The sequence below is a fragment of the Lipophrys pholis genome (genome assembly GCF_963383615.2).
Source record: "Lipophrys pholis genome assembly, chromosome: 7".
NCBI lineage: Eukaryota > Metazoa > Chordata > Actinopteri > Blenniiformes > Blenniidae > Lipophrys > Lipophrys pholis.
In genome coordinates, this window is record NC_137638.1 from 3,404,091 (window position 1) to 3,427,595 (window position 23,505).

The following is a 23,505-nucleotide window of genomic DNA, read 5'->3' on the forward strand; positions in this document are numbered from 1 at the left end:
CCAGAAACAGAATCCCCCCCCCCACAGCTCTCCCCTCCTAACTGATAATCGGACCGAACTAATGTGTTTGTGAGGTGTTTCTTTTCCTTTTCATAGCCTGGAGGCCAGATGCAGAGTTTCTATGAATGCTGAGTATGGACCCAATAATCTTTAATACCAACAGTTATTCATATGAGAAACAGAGTCTGCCATAGCGTGGCTTTAGATTCAGTGGGATTAGTTGGAGGGAGATGCTTTGTTATCCGTATTTATCAACTGATGACAACAAGAAGAAACAGTTGAGGTAAGTTAAGTCTTAAAACAGGGGAAATTACTTTTGTTTACGCAAGCTAATCACAACTACGGTGAACGCAAGCTAATGCCAATGTTGCTTAAAATCTTTCATGTTTCCGTCAAGAGGACTGAGTTAGTTCAGAATTAATGAGACGATCCTCGCCCAGTAAACGACTTCATTAAAAAAACAAACAATCAGCAGTGCCTCCGGGAGGCGTTCGGGACCTCTGTGCGGCATTCAGGACCTCTGGGAGGCGTTCAGGGCCTCAGGGAGGCGTTCAGGACCTCTGTGAGGCGTTCAGGACCTCTGCAAAGCGTTCAGGACCTCTGCAAAGCGTTCAGGACCTCTGCGAGGCGTTCAGGACCTCTGCGAGGCGTTCAGGACCTCTGCGAGGCGTTCAGGACCTCTGTGAGGCGTTCAGGGCCTCAGGGAGGCGTTCAGGACCTCTGCGAGGCGTTCAGGACCTCAGTGATGCATTCAGGCTGCTTTCTGTTCCCATTGTGTGTGTTTAGCGTCACTGAGGAATGTGGCGCTGCTGAGAGTCACTCCTTCACACGTTCACATGTCGCTGGGTTGCAGGTGCTTGAAGAGAGGAGGCCTGTCTCCTCAGTGCCTCCTCCGTCTCCCCCCTCCCTCCGTCCCTCCTTCCCTCCCTGCCTCCCCCTACTCCCTCCCCCCCATCCATCCTGGCAAGTGTTTAATTAAAACTTTTTCTGTTGTTGTAGACGCAGCAGGTTGGAGTTAAGCCTAGCGCTGGGCTCTGGGCCCGGGGTCTTCAGGCGGGGGAGGGGGGCGGTGCTGTGTATGGATGGGAGGGGCTGGGCTGTGTGTGTGTGTGTGTGTGTGTGTGTGTGTGTGTGTGGAGGGAGGGGGGTGGGGGAGGCGGGCGGGGGGCGGCATTCGTTTAGCGGCCATGGAGATCTCCTCCAACCAGATAGGTGCTGGGTAAGCTCCCTCAATAAGTGTGTGTGTGTGTGTGTGTGGGGGGGGGGGGGGCGATGAGGGGGAACAGTCCAATGATCCCACCCTGACTCTGGTAATAATCCTGGACTGGACTCCAGACTCCAATCTGGACACGTCATCGTCATACTTTGATTACACCTCCTGCAGGATCCCTTACAAATACTCCCATTACTGCCATTAACTGAGTACTCATACTTGATTTCAAATTACAATATGTAATCTACAGTTTCTCTATATTTTTCCATTCAGCTCTGCACTCTGTGTGACTGCTATGATGCCATAGCGCTAACGTGTCTCTCTCTGACTTGCTTTAGCATTTAGCATTAGCATCACTACAGGTTGTTGCCTCTACTTTGGATTTTTCCAGTTTTAAAACTCTGTTTACTTGGAGCACATCATCAATCCTCAACTATCTCAGTCGCTCCTGACCGTTGGAGATAAGATGTGATGCTGTAAGTGACATCAGCATTAGCTCGTATTCACGGTGGCGTTGGTTAGCATTAGCATGCTGGATTAGCAGTTAGTTTTGACTTTACCTGTAACTTCCTCTCACTAACTGACTTAACTTCTAACATCCAGACTGTAGAGCATCTTCCTCCCACTAATTGGGAAATAAGGAACACTGCAAGTATATTACAAAGTAACTAATTACTTTTTTATTTGGAGTAACTAGTGAAATTATGTAACAACCTGCATTCTCAGGTATGAATTTAATTCTCTGTTCTGAATTTCGTCCTGAATTTATCTATAAAAATTACTTTTTCTTGCTCATGTTGATGATTTTCAGTAAATAGTAAAGTACTCCTTTTCAGGAAGTTGAAAACTTTAAACTCATAGCAGATGTTATTCAAATTAACTACTTTATCAATAAATAACTATTTTCATCAATAACTCAGTGAAAACATTGTCCATTGTCCAAAATATTCCTCCAGAGTGTCATGACTCCCAGTCCATATTCCCCCGGGACTTGGTAGTTTTATTTTGACAGTCACCGTAAATAACAATCCAAATTGGTCGTTCGCCCCTGCCAATGTTCATGTACTCCCGTTGTTTACGTTTATAAGCGTATTGTTCTCTGGTGCATGCGTGTGTGTGTGGTTTCATTGCAAAAAAAAAAACCAACAGCACCAACTAGTGGCTCGGCATGCTAACTACATGGTTTTCAGCATTTCTGCTGTTTCCGTGGAAACGGACACCGCTTTCAAAACGTTGCTGCGTAAACCTGAAACTTGAAATAGTGCGTTTTCACTTGAAAGTCCGTCCAATCATTGTTACCGATCACGGTTACCAACCTGACTACAACATTGCAGGCAGAGAATCTTTTCACTTCAGTTTTAACTGTGAGGAAGGTAAGATACTTTCTGCAACTAATATATACTGCTTTTTTTTTTTTTTTTAAGTAACTGGTGCAAGTAATTGGCATGACAGCCATCCATTCTTGCTCAAGCACACTTCAACATGTATCCAGAGAGGGAATTGAACCTGCACCCTTCCGACCGAGAGAAAACCGGTTCTGCCAACCAAACCACTGTCACCACATGTTGGGAGTCTCTTCAGTGAACAGTAAGTGAATGGGTCCGCTCCAGGAATCCACCCCGGTGTTTTACCCCACCTCCACTCTCCACCCTCTGCTGGGGTGATTACTCTGCTTTACCCCAGAGACACACTCACACACACACACACTCACACACACACCCACAACACTCACTGGGCTCTCACCGTATTCCCAGAGTCTCCGGGGTCCGGCATGAAGGTGGCGGCGCTCCCCGCCATCAGGAGGAGCATCAGGAGGAGCAGCAGGAGCAGCAGGAGGAGCAGCAGCAGGAGGAGCAGCTAACTCCGGGCTGGATGGATGGAGAACCCCCTGAATGAGACCCCCAGCAGATCGCGTTCGCCATGGAGTTTGGAAGAGCCTGGTCCAGATATCAGAGGACGGTGCTGATCACCATGATGATGTTCAAACTAGGTGAGTCAGAGCGGAGAAAACCTCCAGGCCACTGATGGAGCTGAGAACTTCGGCTGTGCTGCTCTGCATCGGCGTCCTTTTCAAAACAAACCACACAAATACACCCTGGAAGGACATCATAGCTGGGTAACACCATCACACTCGTGTTAATGATAAAATCCTCCAAATGTCACATAAGGTGTTCAGTTTATACACTTTTAAGAAACTTTCCTGCTGACATGTACATAAAACAGCGCTATACTATACCAGTACGTGGCATAAAAAGCACAATAATACATGTATGGGGTGTTTTGGGGGGAAAATAGAAAAAACTGGCCTCTCAAAATAAGTTTTTGATCAGCGAGAGCAGCAGAGGATGTTTTTGTTTACTGTAAAGCAAGTAGTCCAACTTTTAAAAGCTCAGTTTGTTTTCATTACATTTAGATCGTTGCAGTGTTTTTTTTTATGTGCATGTTTATGTTGTTGGTTGTTTGTGGTGATATTAGTGTTTGTTTGTGTGTACATGATAGCTATGAAGTAAATACTTTTATTTACTGTATTTTGCAAATGTTAATAATGAATTCATGCAAATGGATCACAGACGATCTTCAGTTTACTCATTTTTATTAAGTTGACTCCTGCAAAATGTGCAACAAAAGGCAAATATGATTATTATTTTGGAAAAATAGAAAAACTCAAAATGCTGTTGATTGTTGTTGATCACCCAAAACAATAGAGGATGTTTTAACTGTAAAGCAACTCCTCCAACTTTTAAATGTTTGTTTACATCACATTTAAATCATTACAGTGTTTTATGTGTATATTTTGGGTGGTTCATGTGGATGTTGATGTGAGAGGTGCACAAGCCTGCTTGAGTGTGTGTACATGGAGTAAATAGTAGTTTTCTTTACTTTATTTCACTCGTTTTAATCACAAATTCGTGCACATGGAAGAGAATAGAATAGAAATACTTTTATTATTTCCTGGGGTAAATTCTTTCAACGTAGCTACACACAGAAATCTGACAGGTTAAAGTTAAATAAGTACTAATAAATAATAATTTTGTACAGGGCCAAGCAGTAACTGGTATCAGCATAAATGCATGAAATTACCAGAAAAACACAATAACCACTATTTAGGGTTAGGGTTGTAGTTATATGTTGCACATGATCTTCAGTTTACCCATTTTAACTAAGTGTACTTGGCAAAATATGCAAAAAAAGACTAAAATATTATTGTAAAGCACATTTTTTATTTGAATAGAGCACCACGATACAGTTTCTTTAGTAACTTTTTAGGGGGAAAAAAACAGAATGAGACCATAAAGTTTTGATTATTTGAAACAGTAGAGGATGTTTTTGTTCAATGTGAAGCAACAAATGAAACTTTTAACTGTAGTTTTAGTTATAATGATGTATTTGGATTACTTTTAAATCATTCGACCTAAATGTGTTTGTTGGCCAAACTACTTCATCAGTGTGTTTGTGGCGTCGCAACACAAATAGTATTGCAACAATACATTTTACTGGTTTCAATCATAAAGTCATTCATTGTAATCATAGATGATGTTCAGATGACACAGTTTAACATGTGACATATTACACAGTACATATTTTCTTCACTTCAGCATCAAAGTATTGGGAAACTGTCCGAGTTGGGATGAGAAGGCTGCTGCTGGGATGCGTACAACCATGGACTCTGTATTGGTGAATAATAGTGTGGTAACAATATTTGCTTTAAAGAAATATAACAGAATCCTGCGTTAAATCAGAAATAATGTGTACTGAAGGAAAATACACTGCCGGGCCCAAAGAAAAGTCACCACCTGGATTTAACTGAGAAAATAGGTAAAAGCCTCCATGAGTTGCCTCTCCCATCCGCTTTATATGGGAAATATTTTCACAGTTTTAGGGGATTTATTCATCCGTCAACGTCCCAAAATCGAATCGATTGGTCCTTGGATGATGACAAATCATCCCTGAAGATTTCATGCCGTTCGGGATTCTAGTTTTTGCGTAAAGTTGGTAAAATACATACATACATACAAACCAATAAATAAATACACGCAGACTAAAACATAACCTTCGGCCAATATTTGTTGACGGAGGTAATCATTTGGACAGACGCGCCCCGTGATTGTGGAAACGGTTTTAGTATGTTTGAGAAGGTTCAAATCATTGGCATGCATCAGGCAGAGAAAACATCTCAGGAAGTTGCAGAAACTACTGAAACTGGGTTCCGAGCTTATCCAACATTCCAGCATTATTACTGTAAAAACTGGAAGGATAGTCAGGGAACATCGTCCAGGAAGTCAGGGCTGTGTTTCATAGTGGAAGTAAGAGTATTCCCCCACACGCACAAGGCAAAGGGAACTCAAAGGACTGGAACTGAGCAGCTGTGTATTCCTGAGAAAACCAGGAAAACCTTCCGTTTGCTGGGGAGCATGAAGACTGGAGTCTGGGAGCAACTGAAGAACGTCATGTGGTCTGATCAGCCAGATTTACTCTGTTCCAGAGAGTTCCAGAGAGTTCCAGAGCGACGGGTCCATCAGGGTAAGAAGAGAGGCAGATGAAGGGATGCACCCATCAGGCTTAGTGCTACGATGTGGGGCTTCTGCAGCTGGTCAGGTTTAGCTTCAGCAACACTACGACCCCAAAGAATGAGGTCAGCTGACTTCCTGGATATACTGAACAACCAGGTCATTATATTATATTATATCATATATCATATCATATTACATTATATTATAGTGTGAGCTTTTTTTTTAAATGGCAACTTTTTTTAGGGGGGGGTCAGGCAGTGTAGTTGCCATTACCCAGTATTAATACTATAATACTATTCTATAACACTGCATAATAGTGCACATGTAGGTTTTATTTACTGTGCACTGATGAGTGTTGGACGCAACGAGAGGATAACTTGCTGTTTACTTTATTTTCCTGGTTTGACTCATAAATTCCAGCATTAGATCAGAAATAATGTTCAGTTTATGCATTGCCAAACGATTTCGGTTCCGTTTATATGACAACTGGGCTTCTATATATATACATATACATATATATGTATATATATATATATATATGAGTATGTGCAGTACGGGAACAACATGTATTAGGTGTATTTTATATGTACATGTGGTAACTTCCTGCTTCACACTGGGATGAGAAACTGAATTAACTTGATTTGTATTCCTGCTTTAAGTTTGCCGCCCAGTTCTGTATGTGTGTGTCGGGGTGTGTGTGTGTCGGCGTGTGTGTGTGTCGGGGTGTGTGTGTGTGTGTGTGTGTGTGTGTCGGGGTGTGTCTGGGTGTGTTAGCACGGTGCACCCCCGACACTTCATGAAAACCCAGAGTGACCCATTTTTCCCGCGACCCTCATTCTGTGTGCAGCAGCGTCGGAGGATCCGTTCAGAGCTCAGGGATTGGCTGCGGGTGGCATTATTGCCCGTCGCCGTGGAAACGAGCTGAGCGTCCGGCTGCACTGCTTTTTTTTTTTTTTTTTTTTTGTTCCCGGCTTTGAATGGAGGGGTGATGGGTATTAAGGAGCGTGGCAAGAGAGCTGGCAGGAGACACACACACACACACACACACACACACACACACACACACACACACACACACACACACACACACACACCAAAGAGGGAGAGTAGGAGAAAGTGTTTAGTTTACAACTTTCTCAAATGTACTGAGGAGTCTTGGTCTCCTCCTCTTTACCTCCTCAGCTCCTCCTCAGCTCCTCCTTTTGACCTCCTCAGTACTTTCTCAGCTCCTCTCTATGTCCTCTGTACCTCCCCACCACCTCCTCGGCACCTCCTCAGCTCCTCCTCAGCTCTTCCTCTTTATCTCCTCAGCTCCTCCTCTTCACCTCCTCAGTACCTTCTCAACTCCTCCTCATTACCTCCTCTCGATATCCTCAGTACCTCCTCAGCCCTTCTTCCCTATACCTCCTCACCACCTCCTCAGCTCCTTCTCAGATCCTCCTCTTCACCTCCTCAGCTCTAATTCTCTATACCTCCTCACCACCTCCTCAACTCCTCCTCAGCACCTCCTCAGCTCTTCTTCTCTATACCTCCTCACCACCTCCTCAGCTCCTTCTCAGCTCCTCCTCTTCACCTCCTCAACTCCTCCTCAACACCTCCTCGGCACTTCTTCTCTATACCTCCTCACCACCTTCTCAGCTCCTCCTCAACTCCTCCTCAGCACCTCCTCAGCTCTTCTTCTCTATACCTCCTCACAGCCTCCTCAGCTCTTCTTCCCTATACCTCCTCACCTCCTCCTCAGCTCCTTCTCAGATCCTCCTCTTCACCTCCTCAGCTCTTCTTCTCTATACCTCCTCACCACCTCCTCAGCTCCTTCTCAGATCCTCCTCTTCACCTCCTCAGCTCTTCTTCTCTATACCTCCTCACCACCTCCTCAGCTCCTTCCCAGCTCCTCCTCTTCACCTCCTCAGCTCTTCTTCTCTATACCTCCTCAGCTCCTTCTCAGAACCTCCTCTTCACCTCCTCAGCTCTTCTTCTCTATACCTCCTCAGCTCCTCCTCAGCACCTCCTCAGCTCTTCTTCTCTATACCTCCTCACCACCTCCTCAGCTCCTTCCCAGCTCCTCCTCACCACCTCCTCAGCTCCTTCCCAGCTCCTCCTCACCACCTCCTCAGCTCCTCCTCAGTACCTCCTCTCGATATCCTCACCACCTCCTCAGCTCTTCTTCTCTATACCTCCTCACCACCTTCTCAGCACCTCCTCTGCTCTTCTTCTCTATACCTCCTCACCACTTCCTCACCACCTTCTCAGCTCCTCCTCACAACCTCCTCAGCGCTGTCACCTCCAGATGATGCCCCCAGCAGGAAACAAGTGTGTTTGTCGGGGCAGTTTAACGAGCTGTCGGGGTAAAACTGACTCATTCAAGGAGAATTCTCCTTCCAGCTGAAAGTTTTTGTTTTAACATGAAAAACACCAGAATCAAAGTGATAAAAATGATCTGAGCTGCAACAGTTGGATGATTTGCTGTTTAGTTGCTTTACTGGTAGTGAGTGAAGAAACATTCTGATGGTTAATCAACTGTTTTTGGTCTGATCGTCATTTAAAAAGCCCAAATTTTAAGATTGAACAATTCAGTTTCATATTTTAGATGCTACAATTTAGTTCTTGACGGTGGTGAATTCAATATCTGCTGGTTTTATTTTTTTGATTTGGACAAAATAACACATTTTAAACTTTAGCACATGTATATTTATAACCATTTCCAAACATGAAAATAACCACTAATATCAAAGCATTTTAAGAATGAAATTACCGTCCACTCAATAATTTCTATTTGTTGGATGTTATTTGTGGGTGAGGAGATACTGATATGCAATCTAACCATTTCTATGGAAAAAAATAAGTAACAACTGAATTTCTTTGTTTTTGACTCTTAACCCGGACAAAATAAAAAACATTTAGTCTGCATTCAAAGATTTGGGAAACACTTGAAATCATTTTCTGGCTTCTTAAAGACCAAGACTTAGCATAAAGAAAATACTTACTAAATATCTTCCAGTTTCAGACAATTTATTTATAAAATAATGAGACATTTCAGGTGAATTTTAGTGTTCAAAAGAAAATTTTTAACTGTTTTCGGGCAATTTTAAAACAATTTTAAGAAAAATATCAAATCTATGGAGAAAATTAGCGATAACTATCTTTTGTTTGTGTGCATTTGATCATGACAAAATCAGATAATCTACAATTCTGTTCATATTCTGGAAAATATGCAAAACATTTAGACTTTTGATCCAACAATATAGGATATAAAATACTAGTAAGGTTTTTTTTGTCTTAGTCTTGTGTACATTTGTGAGGTTTTTTGCATTATACAGAGAACAAATGTAATCAAATAAGAATCAGTGTAACAAATGAATATATGAAAGTTCTACTGTTGGGCTAAAAAATCTAAAATGTTTTTGGCTTCAAATCAGCTTTTATTAGCTTTCTGAAGCTCAAAAATCTAATTTAATTTATCGAGAAAATAAGTATCAACTAACAGTTTTTGACATTTTTGGCAAAATGTTCAACTTTAACTAACACATTTGAATCATTTGCTATCAATTTATAAAACAAAACTATCAACTGGATGTATTTTGGTATTAAATGATGAATTAAGACCTTCATCTCAGGCTTTGTGAAGAACTTCTTAAAACTGATCTCAACGACTCAAATCTAGTTATTTCATTGAGGAAATTATTAAAAATATTATATCTTTTGGTAATTGTTGTTCTGTTGGAACAAAGCACAACAATTAAAGTCTTATTACACGACGACATTTAAAGCGAAACCGTATCTGTAACGTTTTTGTTTCAGAAAATGTTGTCATTCACATGAAAACGATGCTCGTTTCCATGGAAATGGCAGAAATGCTGAAAACGATGTAGTTAGTATTTTGTGCCACTAGTTGGCGACCAAGTTGGATTGTTATTATTGTGACTGTCAACTATAAAACTGCCAAGTCCCTGGACAATAGGGAACACTGGAGAAGAAACTTTTTTAAATAGTTTTTTATTTTGTGCAGAAGAACTAGTTACTGCGGCCGTGGTGTACATGACCAGTAGCAGCGTTTCATAAAAGTTGAGTTGTCCTCTGTTTCCTCGGAGACGGAGTCAGAGCACCGTGACAACGATGTCTCCAAGCATCGTTGTCACGTGAACGGATTCCCAAAATGCGACGGAAGTTTTGTGTTGTCACTTGAAAACGTTGAAAAACATGGCCTGAGTGATCAGAATAACTGTGAGCCAGTGAGGGGTGTGAAATCTTCGAGGGCCTGGGTGAGTCAATGATCCTTTCTGCTCTGCCCCAGGAGTTTGTTGGGACGTATTTCGTCTCCAAACGAGGCTGGAACACTTGCTGACGTGACGCAGCCTTTGTGAGGAGACAAAAAGCTGTACGTCTCAGGCTGCACTGAGTCGGGGGGGGGGGGGAGTTTTTTTTTGTCCAGAGCAGCAGCCACCTGCCGAGGAGCCTCAGGGGCACAAAGCCGAGCCGGCCGAGCTGCCAGACTCTTCAATAAAATTCCTCTGGGCTCAACTTGTGCGTTAGTCGGGTTAGGGTGGGGGGAGTGATGGGGGTCGAGTGGGGTGGGGGGGAACGGGGGGGGGGGTCTCTATGATTCATTGGGCTTCATTTTCCCCGACCCGCTGACTCTCTGTGTGACTTTGTGATCACAGTAGCTGTGACTGGGACTGAAAACCCCGACACACTTTCATGACCTTCATGACTAAAATGAAAACAACTCGGGTTTACGTTCATGAATTCAACACAAATTATGAGATTTTACCACAGTTTCAGCTTTTTCAAGTCTTTTGAAAGTACTTTTTTTGCTCTTTGCTCATTTCTTTTTTTTATTTAAAAGGATCATATTAGTCAGCTTTTCAACACTTTCACATATGTCTCGTTGCTCCAAAAACATTGTCTTCAAGGTTTATTCCCCCAAATCCAGCTTTTCCTAGATTTTCCTCCATTTGAATATTGCATCATAGGAGCTGCATTCAGAATCTGCTGTGTCTGTGTGAGCTGGACTGGCTCCGCCCACACATGGCCATATTGGGAAGAGGAGGAAGTACTTCCTCCCGTGGTGCCATGTGCCAGAGCAGAGCTGCCTAATTGTAGGAGGAGTCAAAGGGAGGAGCCTTCCTTGATTGGGATTGGCTAAACCCCCGATGACACTATATAGGGTTTGATTTCTGATTGGCTGGTTGGAGCAACACACTTTTTAAAAAACTGAAACAAGCCAGGGACAGAGAGGACAGACTGTCTTCACTTCCTTTAAAACTTTGTTTTTTGGGTTTTTCCAACAGACCGTCGTCAATTATGACTACAGTGAAAAGACGACAATAAAGAAGAGCAACACAGAGAAACAATCAAAAAAGCACACACAGAAGAAAGTTAGAAAAAAGAAAGACAAAGCATAAATGAAAGAAAAAGAAAAGATTCATAAACAAGCTGAAGTTAAAATAAAAAGAAATATAACCCAGAATATTAAAAAAAAAAAATTCTTTTAAAAGACAGAAACATAAAGAACTATTAAAAATAGAAAAGAAATAGAAAACTATAAGGACAAATAAATGGGAAAAAAAAAGACCTAAATGATGAGAAAACGTTTAAGTTAAAAGCCTTAACATTCAGATTCCTATACAGAATCAACTAGAGCTACACTCGGTAGATTGCAGACCTTCGCCAGCGCCACATTTGTTTGCTGAACCGAGTTAGCATCGCTGGCATATTAGCTTATATCCATACTAACATCACTAATAGCAACATCACTGTGTGAAACACTGAGCGGCGCACACAGATAAACCACGACCCGAGTCAATGCGCTCACCCCGGTGTTTCTGGATACTTGCCCGTCTGAGATATTAGCCCCGAGCTCCAGAGCGGAGTTAACGCGGCAGCTTCCGTGCTGACTTGCGGCTAACCGCGGCGCTCCGGTGTGTCCACAACCGAGTAAATACTTTAACATACATACAAATCAATAAATAAAAACATGCGGCCAAAAACAGGTTTAGTTGGAGAAGGTAAATATTCTTTAATTGAACTAATTTATTTGTGGCAGGAGCCGCTAAGATAAGAGCAAATGAAAGGTGTTCTCTCAGAAAGAGCCTGTTAAAGTTCACGTTCTCCTCCTCTATCAGCTCCCGCGGTAAGAATAAAACAGCAACGATCAGCTTTTTATTTTGTTTTCTATCAACACATCAAACTTTTCAATTGTTCAATTGAGCTTTTCTCAAAATAACTTTCAGATCAGCTGTGAGCGTTTATCTAAAGAGGAACGAAGGAGGTTGAATCGCTGCTTCCCATCACAGAGACCCCCCACCCCTACCCCCCCCACCCACCCATCGGAGGTCTCTGGAGAGCGTCCTGACACCGTCTACCTGCCGACGCTCGGCCGGCGGCTCTGCTCAGTGTTTGTGTCGGGCTGAGCTGCTGGTACCAGTCAGAGCCTGGACCGGAGCTGTCTGCTGCTCCGCCTGATGGATTGTGTGTGTGTGTGTGTGTGTGTGTGTGTGTGTGTGTGTGTGTGTGTGTGTGTGTGTGTGTGTGTGTGTGTGTGTGTGTGTGTGTGTGTGTGTGTGTGTGTGTGTGTGTGTGTGTGTGTGTGTGTGTGTGGGAGGGGCTGCTATCAGCTCCCAGGAATGTGTGAGGGCTTGATTAGATTTGGATGAAGGGGTGAAGAGTGAGAAGACCCTCACTGTCCCCGTTTGGCCCCTTCAGGAGGATTCATGGATTAATGTGTGTGTGTGTGTGGGGGGGGGGGGGGGGTGGTCCGATGTGATGTAGAGCAGTTTCACAGGTCAAGCATGAAGAGGAGGATAAAACATCATTCTTCAAAAATAGAGTTGGAAGGAGTGAGAGTGACGCACTACAAGGAATCTGCAAGTTTTACCAGAAATTTTTGCTGGTGAATAACATCTAAAAGAAAATGAATTAGAATGTATGTTTAGGAAGAGTTTAAAAAGTGGAAGTGTTAATTAATTTTAATTATTTTATTTAAGTTGTTTAATTTAATTTAATCTATCAATTTTATTTAGATTAATAATTTTTCTTTTCTTATATTTTTAACTTCATTATTTAAATTCTTATTTTTCTATAACATTTATTTTTATTAAATAATTTTATTTATATTGTTATTGTTCATACTTTTTACATATTTTTACTTTGGACAAACGGTCAATCATAGCAATTTTGAATAGAATTGCATAGAAATTCTTTATTAATCCCAGAAGGAAATTCTTTCATAAATTAATTAAAATGAATTATCTGGCAGTATTTAATTATGATTTGAAGTTGTACAATAAAAGATCAGCTAAAACAAAAAGCATCTTTTTAAGTTAACATTTAGTTCAATAAACACTTTTAAAATGTTTGAAATCTTATTATAAAATGATATTTTAATAATTTGTGAACTTTTCTCAGATTTCGTAAATTACTAACTAACCCTAACCAACTTAAACCATAAAGACACATTAATGGAATGTTTTCTTGTTTGACGGCTGCGTTTCTTGTTCGGCATGAAGAGTTATCTGAGATTAGAAAAGCACTTGGTTTATATTGGGAGTTTTAGGGGAGACGTGAAGGAGGTACAAGAATAAATGAATGTGGTGTCTGTGCCAGCTGGAGCCAAAAAAGGGAGGCGGAGGAGGGGAAACGGAGAAGACAGGAAGTGACGCTTTCAGAATAAACATGAAGCTCAGAGTGAGATCAGAGCGGAGAAACATGCTAAACCTTCACCTCCACCCTGAGTGAGACCACACACTCTGTCAAACATGATGTTTACATCCTTTCTTCCACATGCTGCGATGCTGCTGGAAATGTGTCTCAAGCTGGCCTTTATTAAGACGACATTGCACAGTATTGGCAATAATTGTAAAATGTGCCCGAGTACAGAGCCAGTATACAATACATGTGTAAAAAAGTAAAAAAAATAAAAACTGAATCCAGAGTTAAACAGATCTTCCCAGGTTTTCACAAACTGGGATCTGATCTGGATCTTTGTGACCGAAACATGTTTAACTTTTGAAACTTATGAACCCGCATAGAATCAAGTTTTACTATAATCAGCCAAATAAAGTTTTATTGTTGTTTTCAACAGTTAAAGCTGCTTTAGCTGATTTCACTGTAATTTAGTTGATACAATTACAACTAAACTTGAATTGAACAATTCTTCGGCCTGCGTGTTCCATCCAAAAAAACCTGAAACATTTGAAATTAATCAGAAATTTTAAATAATAAAATTATATTAAGTTTAAAAAAAATTTCTAAAAAACTTTTTTATACATACATACATACATACATACATACATACATACATACATACATACATAAATTAAAAGAACAAAAACCCCAAACATTTAGTGCAAAACAGGAAATTATGAAAAACCAGCGATCAGATTGGATGAATCTCAAAAAAATGCTGGGTCAGCATCTCCGTCTTGAGCCTTCTCTCTACCTTAACCTGCATGTGCTAAATTGGCCAACCAACATGTCTTCTTCTCTTCTGTTTTTGGTGTCTTTCTCCATTTCTGTGGCAGTGTTACAGCGCCACCACAGGAATGGCACAAGTACTGCAGGGTCCCGGACCGCAGGTTGATATGAAAGATAGATTCAACCTCATGTTTTTCGTGATATATTCTCACGCTTGTCTTTTGTTTTTATGCCATTTGATGTAATTAGCATATTTGCATCCGAGAGAAGATAATACAAATTAAAATTACTATAGACAAGAGTAACTTTTAAAAGACAGAAATGATTCCTACTCCTTGTTGACGAGATTTAGTTGCAGACGCCACGCTGGGTTTGTTACTGGCACACAAATTAAACGAGAGGAAGCCCCTTCAAACAACACCGCACTTCTCAGGATCTATCAGGTTATGGAAAGCAGAGGCGGAGGAGGTGGTGGGAGAGGTGAGATGTTTGGATGTGGAGGGGGAGGAGGAGGAGGAGGAGGAGGAGGAGGAGGAAGAAGAAGAAGAAGAGGCTCAGATAAAGGAGGCGATAGCAGCTGCATGTGAGAGGAACCGGGGGTGTCGGAGTGGAAACTGGGAAAGGAGGCAGATCCAAACACATCGTTAGTGCGATGTTGTCGTTAGCAACATGTTTCTCATGCAGAGCCCCCTCACAGAGATTGTGACTGCGTACCTTTCTTTTTTCTTTTTTTTTCTGTGGGTGAAAATCAAACAGCTTGTTAGGAGGCTCAGAGGAGGAAGGTGTGAGGAGGAGTGGTCCGCTCCACATTCAGGTGTTTTCATCACTTAAGAAGCTGATAACAGCCGCCTATAGGCTATAACTTCTGGGAGGAATGAACATCTCGCTGTTACTTTTCCAACAGAAGCCTTGAGAATAAAGCACCGTCTGCAAATAAGTCAAGTCCCCGAAGCTTTTCATCCAACTTTTAACAGAGGGAACGATGGAGGGGAGATCAGATTGCTCTCATCCTCTCGTCCTCAAGCATGCTAATGCTAATCACAACTTCTGTGGATGCAGGCTAATGCTAATCACAGTGGGACATCTCTCACGCTGCTAGCACTGTCAGGCCCCTTCTGTGCGACATTTTCAAGTGGAAAAAGTAAAACTTCTGTGGCGTTTTGGGATCCATTTACACAACAACGATGGTCAGAGCCACTGAAAATGCTACTTTTTGAAAACAGATCCTTTGGCTGAGGTGGGTGGGTGTATGGGTGGGTATGTATGTATGTAGGTAGGTAGGTATGTATGTATGTATGTTCCCAACTTTTTGCTAAAACTACTCACCTGAATTGCATTAAAATTTCCAATGATGATTTGTCATCATCCAAGGACCAATCCACCCTTCTTTTTGCACAGCGTCCGATTGATCTGGGGAATCCTGGTCCTGGAAGACCCACCTCCTGTTCATGGCCAGGACCACCGTCAGGCCCGTGAGCCTCCCTTGACTTTCACAATCATTAGTTGCTGAGCTTAGGAATCCAACAGATGGACCGAGTAGCTGACATCAAATTATTTAAGCCGGGCTTCTCCAGAGAATGAAGGAAATCTCTACGAGAGAAACAACTTGCTTAAATCCTCACAGTCTGAAGTCCTGAGCCACGAGGCCAGTTAAACTTTCATTGATGACTCTGACAGCTGCCACCTCGGACGTGTAATAAGTTTACTTTTTACACCATCTGTTGCGACCTTAAGTCCAGAGGAAAAAGGGGCTTGTTACTTTTCATCACCAGATTGGTTCCTAAGCACTTTAGAGGTCAGGGTCGTAAGAAGCCCCTCGGTAGTCCAGCTAAAGCTTATAGGGGGAAGGTTAGGGTCTCGTGGACCACAAGCTCTCCACGACTGACAGGTCTCTCTATTTGGAGTATACACAACCTGTATGACTGTATATACTCCAGGTTTCAGAAGGACATAAAAATCTATCAGTTATCTTTATGCTTGTAGTTGATTTGGTTTGAACTCTGAGTACATTTCTGACTGTTCAAGATTCTTTGGCTCTGTTTGCTCGAGCAATCATGTTGATCAGAGTTGTCCATTCCCTTCTGTTCCAGGTCTTCTGTGCACAGCTGCAGCAGACAAGTGTTTATCCTCGCCCTGCAGTAATGGAGCCACATGTCTGGAACACATGGGCGACTACGTGTGCCTGTGCCCTAAAGGCCCCGTGTGGTACATGGGCAAGAACTGCGACGAGCTGTACGACGCCTGCTTAACGGCGCCCTGCGACAACTGCACCAGCACACCCGGGACGGGAGACTTCACCTGCCTCTGCCCGGACGGCTTCATGGGCCTCAACTGTACCCAAGACGTGGATGAGTGTGAGAGTAACCCCTGCCAGGGAGCTCGGTCGCACTGCCTGGACGGACTGAACGGATACTCTTGCCACTGTCCCATCGGATCGGGAGGGGATGACTGCCAGGATAATGTGACCACTTGCGCAGATCAAACTTGCCAAAATGGTGGGACATGCGTCGATGTCCCCGACTCGGGGCCCCGGTGCCGGTGCGCTGCAGGGTACCAGGGGCCCGGCTGTGAGGAGGATGTAGACGAGTGCTTGTCTGAGCCCTGCCAGAACGGAGCCATATGCAAAGATGGCATCAATGCCTACCAGTGCTTCTGTGTGCCTGGATTTCAAGGCTACCACTGCGACTTGGACATCAACGAGTGCGCCTCCCGACCGTGTCAGAACAACGGCACTTGTCTGGATGAGGTGGACCACTACCAGTGCGACTGTGCTCCAGGGTTTAAAGGTAATACGCTGCTCCATCACTGACTGTTCTTTTTGTGCCGGGAGCTTGTGAATGACTGATTTCAAGCACGATTGTATTCGGTACGAGTCCTGAAAGTGAAAAGGGCAGATTGGGACTGATTTTATTTTTGGTTTCGGACAAAAAAAATCTCTCCTGATCTGCTCTGTTTGCGATGGTAGGTTTCACTGGTTCTGGACAAGAATCGGAGTGATCCTGGCCATATCAAACATTTTTGATATGGCCGGAGTAACGCACAAAGTCATATGACTGCTGGAGACCAACAAGGGAGAAATCACATGGGATACTTGCTGAATAAAATACACAGCAGTCCTCTCCTCTGTGTTTCCGGGACCTGGGGAGAGTCCAGGACTAGGATTTTCTTGTCTCCAGTTCTACAGAATCCACTCTGTTTGCGTCTTACCTGATGGTTGCTTAAGTGGAAACTTTGATACCAGAGCACCAAACTGTAGCACATTATTTATTTGATTTATAGAGCTGGAGCTGAATGATGTAAAGGATTAACTGGATTGTTATAAATTCTGCTTATTTGATTGGAATTCCTCCTTTATGAGAGCTCAAAAATGCCATCCTCACTGCTAGAGGGCCAAATTTGGGTTTATGAGAATTTGTGCATCTATTTAAATAAAAAAAAAGAATGGATATTATATGCCCAATTTTGATTAATATCCATGTATTCGGTTTCTTTTCAAAACGAATAAGCGCAGTAATACGGTAATTTCAAATGAAAGCTGCTTCAAATAGGCTAAAAATGACTCGTCATTCTTCCACCACCTGTGATCACCTCTCAAAGTCTCAAAGTACTTCTTTGAATAAAAGAATCGCGGAGCTCCTGGCAGCTCCACTCTCATTCGGTGATGTTGTTGCAGGAAGTGTGCTAAGATAATTAGACGTGTTGCCAATCTGATGCCTTTGGCCCGCTGCCATCGCCGCCGGCTCTGTCTCCCGCAGGGATTAACTGCGAGGTGGAGATTGACGAGTGCGAGGCGCTTCCCTGTCAGAACGGCGCCACCTGCCGAGACCACGTCGCCATGTACACGTGTGAGTGCCTGGCCGGCTTCCAGGGCCGCGACTGCGAGGTCAACATTGACGAGTGCGCCAGCATGCCCTGTCTGAACGAGGGCCGGTGCCTAGACGGGGTCAACAGGTAGACCACACACACACACACACACACACACACACACACACACACACACACACACACACACACACACACACACACACACACACACACACTACTACATTACACAAAAAAATCTACGGTTTCTAAATGTGAAATGAGACAGTGCCTGTCCATGAAATCTCACCTGTGATTGGACATCACTTGTATAGTACATTGGCTCAAAGCTCAGTTTCTGTAATTTCTGGTTGTTTCTCAATTTTCGTAAATCTTCTAGAAAAAGATAGGAACCATAGCTCTTCGTGAAACATTTGCTTTTTGGTCTCAAAGGGACGATGAGTCACCAGAACAGTTTTATGCTTCCTCAGCAGAGAGATATAAATGTACACGCTTCAACTAGCTGGCAGAAGATGTTTTATAATCTGGATGTTTGCTGAAGTTAGTGGGAGGAAGATGCTCCCTGAATGTTAATGTCCCTTAATAGAGACTAGAATGTGCAGCAACACACCAGTTGCGATAAGACTACCAACATGCAGACAGCTCCTAGAAAAGGAAGATATTTCAGCACGTGCTAATGCTAATCACAGCTACTGTGGCTACAGGCTAATGCTAGTGCTGCTTTTGTGTTCCTGTCAGGAAAACTAATTTAGTTTGGGATTAAAGAGGCACTGCCTTGGAAATTACCATGGATTATAGTCAAGTAAACTTCAAACATTAATGTACTTGAGCAAGAACTGATACTGAAATTGAAATTGATTACATTAGCACAATCGGTTACGAACACTTGATTAGCATTGTTGTGTTTTACCCCACTGATGATGTGTTGTTGTAAAAGTACTTGTTATTTATGACTAAGTCTCTTTGGGATGCTGTTTATCAAAAGTAAATAAATCTAAGTTACTTATATTTATAAATCTTTTGTGTTGGAGTGAAGAAGTGAATTCAGGATTGATGAGGCGCTGGAGACAACAGTTAGCCCAGCGAGCAGCGTGCTGCCTTCACAGCGGTAATCAGTGTCCTTGTTTACGTCGTCTCCCGCTGAGCCTCCTGTCATCCAGCCTCACGTCTGCATGGCAGACATTAAAGTTGACCGGGGATAAGAATTAATCCACTTAGCGTTGGCCGTTGGGGATGAGTCACAGGATGAGTCGGAGGCGCAGTGAAGACCTGGTGCAGTCGTACCCGTGATTGGAACAGCAGCGAGATGAGCGTGATGACACACAGAGAAAAACCTCACTGAGTTCACATGAAAAGTCCTGCTTGTGCCTCTTCTGCTTGTCCGTAGCTTCCAGTGTGACTGTGAGGGGACGGGCTTCGTAGGGGAACGCTGTGAGGAGGATATTCCTGAATGTGCCTCCGACCCCTGCCAGCATGGAGCCACGTGTTTGGAGGGCATCAACAAGTACCAGTGCCTCTGCTGGCCAGGTACACGCCTAGACCCCCTCTTCCAACCAACTGACAGAACTGGAATCCCCCCACCTGCCACACAGCACCGACTCTGTCCCACACCATGGCCACATTTACACGACGTCACACGTGACAACACCTAATCTGTTAAAAAAAAGCGGTGTGTTGACACTGCAGCAGCAGACACTGATGACAATGCTGTAGTTAGTCTGCCAGGCCATGGGAGGGCGCTGTTGCTTGTTTTTGTCATGAAACTACACAGACATGTGCAGAGACCAATACGCTATAAACGTGAAGTGAATTGAAAGAACCCGACATTTGTATGCTATCAGGGGTGAATCTCAACTATTGAACTACCGATATGGACGATAAAACTAGAATACAGATCACGAGTCATGCTGCTACGGGTCCGCCATGTTTGTTTACTGCCACATGAGCAGAAGGAACTATTTTCAACGGGAGGGAGGATACGCGGATGCGCAGTGACAGCCCTCCATAGCTTCCGGCAGTCTCTGGAGGAGGGAATCGCGACTGTGAAAGTGGATTCACACACCGGTGTTGTATAAGCGGGCCCCCCATTCATTGTCGTGTAAACGGGGCCCAAGTTTGACAATCTCTGTGGAAACGGGGAAACATTTTCTAAAACGCTGCTACTACGTATGTGGACCATGGCTGTAGTAACTCGTTCTTCTGCACATGCTCAGTAGACAGACAATAACAACAATGTTTCCTCCAAAGTGTCGTGACTCCCAGTCCATATTCTCCTGGGACTTTATTTTGACAATCACCGTAATAATAATCCAACACTGTTCACTAGAATGTCTCCCTTTTTTAGTGTTTATGGCGTATTGTTCTCTGCTGCATGTGTGTGTGTGGTTTCATTAAACAAACAAACAACAGCGCCCACTAGTGGCACAACACGCTAACATCATTTTCAGCATTTTTGTAGTTTCTGTGGAAACCTACATCTATTTCAAAATGTTGCTGAGTAAACCCAAATCTTTTCTGAAACTAGGACTCAAAACTTGAAACGTTGAATTTGAAATACCACATTAAGAGACTGATTTGTTTGTGTGTTCAGGTTATGAGGGGCAGAACTGCGAGGTCGACATCGACGAGTGCGAGCAGAATCCGTGTGAAAACGATGGCGAATGTGCACAGCGCTCCCAAATCCCGGACTTCAGCTACGAAGAGGCGGCCGGCTTCATCTGCCGCTGCGTGCCCGGATTCACCGGTGAGCTTCGCTCTGGAAGTCACATGACAAAGCTGTGCGCCACTGGAACGGCGCCATGTTTATCACACCAGGAACACAGCGACAGTCACTGAAGGGTCACCGCGGTTTTGTCGGGGTGAAAAGGAGGAGTTGCAGAGCGATGATGTGCCTGTCAGCATTAATACTATTCCAATTCAATGAAGAGTAGCTTTGTTACTATTATTCTTCCACTCCTGTTTACTGAAGGAAGAACTCCTCATGAGGCCTAATGTATAATCTAATGCAATGGCTATGCAGTGCCGTGAACCAGCTCCGCACAGCTAACATCGAGATTATAGAGCATCTTCCCCCACTAATATCACATTATAGAGCATCTTCTTCCACAGACACCCAGATTATAGAGCACATTCCTCCACAAATATTAGATTATAGAGCACCTTCCCCCACAAACATCCAGATTATAGAGCATCTTCCTCCCACCAACATCCAGATTATTGAGCATCTTCCTTCCACAAACATCCAGATTATAGAGCATCTTCCTCCCACTAACATCCAGATTATAGAACATATCCCTTCCACTAACTTCCAGATTATAGAGCATCTTCCTGCCACTAACCTCCAGATTATAGAGCATCTTCCTCCCACAAACTAATGGAACGTCAGTGATTGATTGTCAAACTCACTCATCTGTCCAGTGAGAATCGTGCTTTGTGGACGAGCTCTTGGTGGAACGATGTTACCGTCGATCTGAGTGTCCCTCCTGTTTTCCTCCTGCAGGGGACAACTGCTCGGTGAACGTGGACGAGTGCAGGTCCGCTCCGTGTCAGCATGGAGGAAGCTGTGAGGACCTGGTCAACTCCTATCAATGTTTGTGTCCAGAGGGCTTCACAGGTAGGAGGAGCCTCTTACCTCCCAACACAACGTCCTCCACTGAGGACAGGTGTTGTTTTCAGGCGACAACGTTTCCTCCAGCGTCTCATGACGAGTGGTGGGCAGATCGATCCAATTATCAGTAATATTAATAATTTGTTCTGAGTGATAGTTTTGCACACTTTGGTTTATTTAAGCAAAAAAATCCAGACATTACAATGTCTGGGAGAAATTTGTTTTGTTACTGTTGTTTGAACAACAACTTTTTATTATGATAATACAGTATTTTCTGTTCCTCTTATCTTTTTCCAAATTCTGATTGAGGTTCAATTAATTAATAAACCAAAGGAAAAATCATTTACACAAGATAACACTTAAAGGCCACGAAAATTCATCCAGATTTTGCAATATCGTGATGTATTAACCTCGAATTTAAAAAAAAAAAAAAAAAGTACTGATATTGGATCGGTATCGGCGGTTGGTATCGGGTCAATACCAAACTCGTATCATTTTCCAAATGTTGCTGTGTAAACTCAAAATTTTTCTGAAATGAAAAATTATGCATTTTCATTTAGAACGTTGTCAGAAATCAAAATTAACCGTTTCTTAAGCTGTTCAATGACTAACTACAAGGAAAACCGACATTTATATCAAATTGATGCGAGTACTAATACATTTAATCACCTACACATGTTTTATATAAACCTTAAATAATCATTCATGAAAAAAAAAAAGTGATCTTCCTCTGGATGACATGATGATTCCCTCATCATTTTACACTCTACTCCATCTTGTTGAGGTTTGTCGTCGGTTTTAATCACATGTGCTTCTGTTTATGTGTCGGGAGCCAAACAATACAGGCCTAATCCTCCTCCTGCTGATCATTCCTCATGGCCAGCCAAGGTATTAATTCCTCATTAGAGGAGATTTGTCACTGCATCAGTCAAAACAGGAGGAGCTGCAGTAAAAAGCTGACCTTGAGACACTGAAATCTGGACTTGGAAGTGAGGAATTCGGCCAAAAGCTCCCATCGAGGCGGCGAGAGGCTAATTTGCTAACGGTGTTATGAGCGTGAGACGTGCGGAAGCCAAGGATGTACAGCGAGCGGAGGGGGCATATGGTATGGAGGAGCATAGCACAGAATAAGAAAGCCAATAAAAGGTGCCATATGCCGGGTGTTCATCTTGGGCATTAAACGGAGGGTCTCCTAAGAAATTTGTCAGGGGGTGGAGAGATTACAGGAAAGCTGCTTAAGGAGCCTAATTAAAAGCCTGATGGAGAAAAAACGGGTGATGCACGAAGGAGTGTGAGCAAAACAAGGGTCTTCCCCCGTCGGGTCTCGTGTCACCAGCAGAGGAGGAACACGTTCGTGCAACAGCGAAGAAAGAGGAGCCTCCATATGGCTCCAAAATATGATGGGATTATGTCTCTGTGGCGCCTGTCCACAAGGTGGCTGCAGATAATCCAGGATAGGGGGAGCTCACTCACCACCTCCCTCTACCTAGCTCACCACCTCCACCTCTCTCTACCTCACTCACCACCTCCCTCTACCTCGCTCACCACCTCCACCTCACTCAACCTCACTCACCACCTCCACCTCTCTCTACCTCACTCACCACCTCCCTCTACCTCGCTCACCACCTCCACCTCACTCAACCTCACTCACCACCTCCACCTCTCTCTACCTCACTCACCACCTCCCTCTACCTCACTCACCACCTCCCTCTACCTCGCTCACCACCTCCACCTCACTCCACCTCGCTCAACACCTCCACTTCACTGACAACCTCCACCTCGTTCCACCTCGCTCACCACCTCCACCTCACTCCACCTCGCTCAACACCTCCACCTCACTGACAACCTCCACCTCGCTCACCTCACTCCACCTTGCTTACCACCTCCACCTTGCTCACAACCTCCACCTCCCTCCAACTCCCTTCACCTCCATCTCGCTG

At 43.5% G+C, this 23,505-nt stretch overlaps 1 protein-coding gene across 1 annotated transcript in view; it reads left to right on the forward strand.

Moving 5' to 3' along the window:
* Positions 1-3,133: 3,133 nt before the first annotated feature.
* Positions 3,134-23,505, forward strand: part of LOC308111775 (protein crumbs homolog 1-like) — a gene marked incomplete at both ends in the record, with an annotated part of 31,324 nt that continues 10,952 nt past the window's right edge. Inside the window, 6 exons of the mRNA XM_080466798.1 lie at positions 3,134-3,203; positions 16,227-16,922; positions 17,892-18,087; positions 19,346-19,485; positions 20,549-20,701; positions 21,458-21,571. Coding sequence (XP_080322924.1) covers positions 3,134-3,203; positions 16,227-16,922; positions 17,892-18,087; positions 19,346-19,485; positions 20,549-20,701; positions 21,458-21,571 — 1,369 coding nt within the window. The remainder of the gene's footprint in view (positions 3,204-16,226; positions 16,923-17,891; positions 18,088-19,345; positions 19,486-20,548; positions 20,702-21,457; positions 21,572-23,505) is intronic.